This window comes from Lolium rigidum, chromosome 5 (assembly GCF_022539505.1).
Source record: "Lolium rigidum isolate FL_2022 chromosome 5, APGP_CSIRO_Lrig_0.1, whole genome shotgun sequence".
Classification (NCBI taxonomy): Eukaryota; Viridiplantae; Streptophyta; class Magnoliopsida; order Poales; family Poaceae; genus Lolium; species Lolium rigidum.
Window position 1 is genome coordinate 65,636,455 of NC_061512.1, and position 8,575 is coordinate 65,645,029.

The window sequence follows — 8,575 nt, forward strand, 5'->3', positions numbered from 1 at the left end:
AAAGTTATAAATTTCCAAAGTTCATATTATTAATAGAAGTAATTTTAATTGTTTTCATATTTTAATTATCTAAAATTGTGAACCACGTTTATATATTTGAAATATTCAAATATTTCTTAGCACTTTTCATATTAAAAGTATTTCCATTTGAATTAGTATTTAAAAGTCATGAAGGTTTTTAAAACTACATATTTGAAATATTCAAACATTTCTGAGCACTTTTCATATTAAAAGTTTTTTCCATTTGAGTTAGTATTTAAAAGTTATGAAGGTTTTTTAAAAGTTTATATTTTAAATATTCAAACATTTCTAATCACTTTTCATATTAAAAGGTTTTCGATTTGAATTAGTATTTAAAACTTATGAAGGTTTGAAAAATAAATAGTAGATTTTTTAAACCTGTGAGGTGTAAGGGCTCGTGCGTAATTTACATTCAAAATTTGAGGATTTATCTGCAAAACAACGGATCACGCACTATCCAGCGCCGCCACGTTAGCCTGGAAACTGGACCCCACGTGTCAGAAACGGTGTCAATTCTAGATCAATTTGCGTTTAGTGGTTTTGAAATCTACGATAAAATGTGGTACTTTTTTGCTTCACAAACGTAAAGTGGTACCAAAATCGACATTTAACTAGAAATGTGGTGGTTCTAAGCGAACAACTCGTGCTTCACTTAAGCAGCATCAAGTATTTTTCTTTAAATTTGCTGAGCTCAGAAACGTGCCTTCTGATGAATGATTTATCTTTATGGGCTTAACATGCCTCAAACTGAACATCACTCCCACTGATTGACTGCTATTGTGTCTTGTTCATACTTGTGTCCTCTATTGTCTTTTAGACATGGATGTCTTAATGTTGCCCCTTTCAAATTCTGAAGAATTCCACTTTTTGTTGATGGGGTAATGAGTTTTACATTTCCATTTTCCATAGTTCGTTGGTGAGGAAGAAGTGCCCGACTGGGTGATCAGTTTGTATGTGGAGTACTGCACACGGCCATGCAAGCCAAAGTCAGCCGTTTGCCACTTGTGCAGTTTTGAATGGCAACGGTCTGGCGACTTCACTGTCCCTACCGATCGTGTGAGTACTAGTAGTTTTAAAAAAATCTCCCGGTTGAGTATTGAGCTAACGTTTTTTCTTTTCTTTTCATCTATAGATGATTAGTCATTGTGATGAGCTCCATGGTAGCGATGGGCCTTCTGTTCGCTGCGACGAGCCCGGCTGCAGGGTGAGGGTGCGCGCAGGCCGTGACAAGGAGTTACATGTTCACTTTTGTCACACATCACCAAGTGACTGGTGGGAGGAGTATGTTTGAGGAGTGAAAACACTGAAGATCACAATAGTCCTTTCTGGTGCATTGCAAATCTTGTTGCTTTGTGTGTGTTCTCGGGATGGATAACCGACAATTGTATATTGGAATTCGTGAATGTATTGAATAGAGCACTGTGAATAATTGTTCTGCAATTGAGATCCATTGTTCCCCTTGTATGCTGTTAAATTCATTGTTTGGGGATTATGGTCAACATCCTGATCCTGTTGTGCACTGAGTAGACCAAAGGTTCCATTGCAGCACCTTTTTCCTTTTCTTATGCTGCTCAACAGTGCCAGATGCCACAAGGGCCTTGTCTAATTGCCAGGAATGTTTGTACTATTCAATTTTCCGTGAATCAAGTAAGCCCTGAACATTCCAATCACTCTGACATGGAATTTCGATTTCAAATGTGTTCTCTCGTTAGTAAAAGTTCAGGAATTATGAATGTATAGCAGTTGCAAGAATATTTCCTTTAACTCAGTATTCATTATTTGTCAAAAGAAAAACTCTTAGGCAGTTTCCATCATTGTGATATGGACGCCTAAATTAATTCATTGGGATTAATTTCATATTTGTATAAGCACCTTATTCCCTTTGATTCCGAATTAGTATAAAAAAAATCATACATAAACCCGTCCAAATCGCTCCTCTCATCCTACAGTTATGTTAATGCTTTAATATCAAGTCCCGAACAGAAGATATGCATATCAGCCACAAATGCCAGTTCTTGCGATTCTAAAGATGCAAATACAAAAGGAATCTAAATTCAATACGGGAAAATTATAGCGCGATTTGAGTTCTGGATAACTGGTTAAACAAGAACACCCTTTTGTTCTAGTGCAAGCTGATGGTGCTACTCCTACCAACTATCAGAACAAGACTTTGTGTTTCATAGAGGCATAACACTGGTAAATTCGCTTGCTTTCCTGCTCAAGGAATCTCCAAAATTGCATGGATACTTCCTCTGAAAGCAAGGGCCCGAAGAATAAGACATCAGAGGTCAAATATGTGCTAATACTTGAATCCATGAGATTTTCCAGCAAAAGTTCAATCAATGTGCCCCTTCAGTACCACGTCTTCCGAAGTAGTATCAATGTGCATGAAAGAAACAAACAGTAACACCTGCATTCGATGCCAGAACACACAACTGCATTCGTTCAGCTATACTGAAAGTATCTTCATACAAAACTGCAGCTCCACCATCGAAGCAATGTTCTTGCAGGAGCAGGCCAAGAACATCATCACTATAATCTCCGCCATCTCCATCACCAGCTTCTCAAAGGTTTCTCTGAGAATATATTGCCAGAGCATGAATCAGCCAAAGAATAGCACAAATGACTTCGCAAATTCTGAAGATAAAGCAACTGCTAATAATATATGTGCACACTCATTCTTCATGCTCTCTAAATGGAAATTCTTAGCCAATTCCTCCTAACATAGTAATATGGATGCATAAATTACTTTGTTGGGTTTCATACCTACTAGCATCACACATGTCTGAGAATACAACTCCTTATTCTACAACTCTGTAGAAGCATATCTAATTGCTTTTAGTAGCAAGCGTAAGCAGAAACAACGCATAATGTCAGACAAATGCAAGTAACTACAATTCCAAAGATGCAAGAAAAGGAACAGTTAGCACAATAGCCGAGAACTGATTGGACTCTGAATTCAAATTCAGAAAGGAAACGTATGACGCCGCACTTTAAGTTCAGAATAACTCGTTCGATAAGAAATGGATGTGTTTGTTCTAGAGTAAGCGCAGCCACTACAGTTAACAAAATAATCATAGCAAGCCATGTGACTCTGTTGCTGGGCTCATGTTGAGCAGAAACATGTATGCTCTGTTCATCTGAGCACGAGTTTTTTGTATAAGCTTTCTTGTAACTTTGGTTCAATCTGAATATACAATTGTGATCCTGCTTAATAAAAATATTGCAATATCTAACATATGTGTGGAATGATTATAACATATGTGTCGACAGTGGCGTAGCTATGTAGAGGTGAGGGAGGGCCACCGCCCCCCCAGCTTTTAAAAAATTTGTGAAGGAAAGAAAAAATATAAGGCTTATAGTAGAATTTTTTTAGCCTTTTGCCCCCCCAGATTATGGTTTTTTGTGGTTTGCCCCCCCAGATATCCTGGCAAGCTCCGCCACTGTGTGTCGAATACTTATTCAGAGCCAACCAGGTCCAATCTAGTGTGTGCATGTTCTTGGGGCAAGTTTTAAGCTTCCAAAGACTCAGGGAATTCCCAATCGACTTCAGGAGTTGTGAGAAATAAGAAGAATGTTGCACCAAATGAATGAGCAAATAACACAGTATTTTGATAAACAAGGATGTCTGTTTTGCATATAAAGTAAAACTGACTTACCTTGCCTGAGACCTTGTCCATCTCTCCAATAATGCGAGACAGCAGTGACGACTTTGCCGGACCCGACCGTTCCAACCACCGCTGGAAGCTCACCTCTATGTACCTCTATATTAATCCCCTTCAGCACTATCTCCAGCACCAGTGCTACCTCCACACTACAGGTAGTGCATACGAACTTGCCATCTCGATGACATCAGTGCAAAAGGAGATAACAAAGAATCATTTCAACAAACCATGGTAGGAGAATAACGCATATTATTTATTATTCAATTTATGCAACCCATAGTTTATGAACCATATGCACAGTTATGAATGACAATGGTGATTAACATCCAGGAGTACCAATGCATGGTACTTGGTACCACTGTTACACCAAACCCAAAGAAAAAGGAGTGAGAGAGATCAATGCAGACTCTGCTGACGAAGTAAGGATTCTTCCCTTACCATCATCCCTTGCAATCATCAACAACAAACTAACTAACAAATGAGTGAAATTTCCTGCATCTTTTGAAATCTTAATACGGAGAATATGAAAAGAATTTGTTTATTGTAAAGGAAAAATACACATGCAGATGCAGACACACACCAGAGGGAAATTGGGTATTCCTCAAGTTTTACATTGAAACATTAAACTGTGTGATGTACATGATTATATCATGGATAAACAAAGAAAAAACTCAAACTATTTATTCAACTGGGTCGAAGCTAGAGTGGGTGGAGTCAGGGTCCAAGTGATCACTTGAATAGTTTGTCCATGACTTCCTTTACGAAGCACAATAACCTAGCAAACCACGCAACTGAAGGCTCACTAAACCAATTTTCAAGCAGCACCTGAAGCCAAGTTCATATTTCTAAGATCAGGTGTAATCCAAATCGGAGCCGGAAAGTTGGAACAAAGCTGAGAAGATATGAGTTCTTCCTTGCTGTTATCATCCAAGTTGAGAATTCCCATATCACGGTGATTATTCTTAAATCCCAATGTCCAGAACATATTATCGTCAGTAAAGTAGGCATGATTTGCCCTGAGAGACGGATATTGTTCAGCACTGAGACAAAGTGATTCATTATGCCCAAGAAACAAAACATGGTCACGCAAGCAATTGATTTCCTTAAGTTTACTTCCGGAAGCTTCAAGTTCATATATTCTGAATTTTGTAGTATTCCAAAACACAGATGCCCCAGGATCAGGTTCCAAATTAAAATCCTCAAAGATTCTCCAAATGAGCAGAAGATCACCCCATGGAGCTTGAACAATGTACAAATACTCACAGTAATCCTTCCTGGGTATGCTTATGACCATATTCATTGCGACCACAGGGCCACTAATATCGAAAGTGTGAAGTTCTCCCCTTTTAGACACAGCATACAACAGGCCATCCTTGTAAATGCAATCACAATAGAGATCATGAGGCGGCAGCCAGGTCCATTTATCATCCCCTAGCCTTGCAAAAGAGAGCTGGCGCATTGGGTTATGGATGAGCACCACAATGTAGCTTCCCGTGGATGTATCAGGGAACACAAACGCCTTATAGTGGAGTTCATCCCGCAGCTTGTCAAGAGCGAAGATCAACGGCGGGACATAGCGAGTAGTTGTTCCAGTGAGCCAAGACAATTCATACTTGTGGAGAACACCGTACTCATCAAAGATGGGCTTCACCTGCTCGAGGGTGATCACCGAAGGTAGAGCAATCTGTTGACATGTGATCGGATTGACAAGATGCATCTCAGATCTCTCATCAACAGTAACTAGCCAGCCATGAGAGGACCCGATCAAACACCTAGAGCGGATAGGTGGCTCCGGAAGAGTTAACTTGTACGATCTCCTTTCAGTGAGGCTGTAGAGGCAAGCAGAGCTATCACCAGCAGATTCAGAAGTATGGAGGAGGCACGGCGATAGTTTATACTGCCCAGGGCTCCGTAGGCTGGTATATGCAGAGCGCCAAGAGCGGCAGACAGCACCGGCACGTACGAAGTCAGGGATTTCAAGGGTGGCAAAGATACCCATCAAGATGTCCTGAGGCAGCTCAGGCAACGTGCCCACAATAGTCTCCGTCAGTGGTGGATGAACATCTTTGCAGAATTTCTTCAGTGAACTGGGAGTGAAGCCTAGCAGCTTTGGCAAGAGTCTGAAGACTAGGGAGCACAAATATGTTCGTTGTATAGCTAGACTCCCTAAGCTCATCATCGAGGCGACGCTACTTAGCTCCATGGGAGCAGGGTCTCCTCTCTCTGCAAAGATCTGGAACTTCGGCCAAACTGACAAACTTCTTCAGTATAACTGAGGGAAGGCAGACTCCTGGCTAAATCTGCTCAGTAACTGTAAGTTGCAAAGACCTGGTGCTTGGACAAATTTCTTCAGATGAAAGGCAGGCTCCTGTCTGTGCTTATATAGATAAGAAACCGAGTCCAGTAGGAGAAGCAAATCCTGTGTCCACACGCCCACACTCCTAATACGAGTAGGAGAAGCAAATCCGAGTCCAGTAGCGACACGGGTATCAAAGATCCGGAGCTTTAGTTACTTGCTGAAGGAAATACTAGTCCCGCTCGGTTTCTTCTCCGAATTCTGCCGTGGCAAGCTAGGCTAAAGGAAGAGCACTGACCGGCGGCAGGCGACACGACAGGATTAATCCTCTGGGTGGAGACGGGGAGCAGCCGGCGACGTAAACGGCGGGATGCTGGGAGGAGCAAGCGGGCTACGCGCCGGCGGCGGCGGCGGCGGTGGCAAACGGGAGGAGGCTTGGATTTTTTTTTTCTGTTTTGCTTTTTTTTTAACTGAGAGGAGTGGTCTAGTGGAGGGCGACAGAGTAGTTTTCTTCTCTTTTTTCCCGGGATCGGAAGCCCCAATCACCGCTTTCCTAGGCCTGGCCGAACTCGTTCCGTTTGGGTCGGGTACCTAGCGGCCCGGCGCTATTTTTTAGTACAATAATATTAATTAATAAAAAAATATAAAATACGAAAATAAAAAAAAGTAGCGCAAAATTAAAACCCTAACCTATTAGGGTTGCCACCGTCATTGGTGCATACTTGTCATCGTTTCCGATGACGACAAACACTGGAGGCGCACCTGACTAGTACAATGTGTCCTGTGCGGGAGCTGTCGGTGCCGGAGGGTGGCCTGCTGATGGTGCCGACGTTGATGATGTCACGGCAGAAGGTGCCACACGGGTGGCTGCGCATGGGGGCCGCCGAAGGGGTGGCTGGCCTGGCCTACACTAGAGTGGACTTGCACTGCTGAATCGCGAGGCCAGGCGGTGGTGGCGGCGCTGGCACAAGCAATGACACGGGCTACGGTGTTGGAGCATGGGGAGATGGGCAATAGCGTGGCACTGAAATAGGCGTGCGCATCCTAAGCCTCTTAAAAGGACGGGCAAGCTACTCGCCTTCAACACTCAACCCCAACTGTGGCCTCACCGGCACTGGAGCGCGTAAGTTGAGGTGTGTCATTAACGCGGCGCGCAGAAAGCTGAGTACTGGCACCTAGAAGGCGAAGCAGGCGCGGTCGATGGCAGGCGGGCACATGCGTTGACCGCGTTGTGTCCATGGTGACGCATTTCGGACCCAAATTTAAGCCGTGAATGTTTCTTTTTTCACGCAAATGCAAATGGATGTTTTTTTCTTAACAGGGAAAGACCCTTCCGACTTCTGAGTCTAGAAGCTGCTTTATATAACCATGGTGAGTTTACAGATTACATCAGGTAGACAGGCACACAAAATATACATAGTACCGGAGATGCCCTTAGATGTGGTGAGCTGATCCTATCTTGTACGATACAAAAAATACTCCTCATTGCTCTTTGGAAAAGGCTTAAACTAAACCTTAAACTCATAGGCAATATATAGCTAAATCAAACGCTGAACTTTGAATATATGAAATTGGCACCGAACTTGAGAATTCTGGTCTATTTTGAATTCTAGGCGTGTTGGCTCACTGGGATTGCAGGGTTCTCTTGATGACAGCCGGACCCACGTGTCAACTTCCGCATTTTTTTCTACTTTTGTAGTTTGTTTTCAATGTTAATAGGAGAGCTGCTAAATTCATTGATTAGGAAGAAACTGGTCAGAAGACCCACACTGCTCGGTTTATTTGAGGGAAACTGGACGAAAACCTTAACGACGACAAGCCACACCTAAGCACTGCACACACCCTCCCGATCCACGGTCTCTCTGACCGGAAACCAACTCCAACACGATGCCCCCAAGAGGGAAATCAACACTGTATAGCACCGTCATCGTCCAATCTGGAAGGCCAGATCTAAGGTTTCCCCTGGAGCATGTCGAGAAAGGCAAGTGAGTGTTGCTACATCGACTCCTCCAACAAGAAAACGACGCCCGTGGGCGCCGCCGTCGACGAGCCAACAAGCCAACCTTGCTGCCTTTGCCTCCACGGCCAACCACATCTCCCAGCAAGCCCGACATTCATCCTTCCTCTACCCCGCACTAGATGGAAGGATGCAACACCCGCAACATTGCCATTCTGCTCCCATTGGGAGGATGCAACACCTACGATGCCATTCTTCTCTTTACAAGAGGATGCAACGCCGTGCGCCATCCCCCTCCCTTCAAGAGGATGTAACACCATCATAGTGCCATTCGTCTCGCAACGAAAGGATGCAGCACCCGCCATGCCGCCATTCCTCTCCCCTACAGCCACCGCCAACTCGCTAAGATGCTCGCAACAAGAACCGAACCCATCAGGGCCGTCTTGCAACGTTGTCATTCGACTCGCAACGGAAGGATGCTCGCAGCAATGTCGCCGTTGCTACGTCTCATTTTTTGACTAAAAGTTCGAATGAAACAAAAGTTTAATCTAAAAAATAGATTAAATAAAACGGGAGGGAATAACTTGTATTCCAAGCATCCGTGGCCCATGTAGCTCCGTATAACCACCACAAGGG

At 43.3% G+C, this 8,575-nt stretch overlaps 1 protein-coding gene across 1 annotated transcript; it reads right to left on the bottom strand.

The window, feature by feature from the left end:
• Positions 1-4,364: 4,364 nt before the first annotated feature.
• LOC124657703 (probable F-box protein At4g22165) lies at positions 4,365-5,953 on the bottom strand. Its single transcript, XM_047196212.1, has one exon. The coding sequence runs from the start codon at positions 5,887-5,889 to the stop codon at positions 4,501-4,503; it is 1,389 nt and encodes a 462-aa protein (XP_047052168.1). The 5' UTR covers positions 5,890-5,953; the 3' UTR covers positions 4,365-4,500.
• Positions 5,954-8,575: the final 2,622 nt, after the last annotated feature.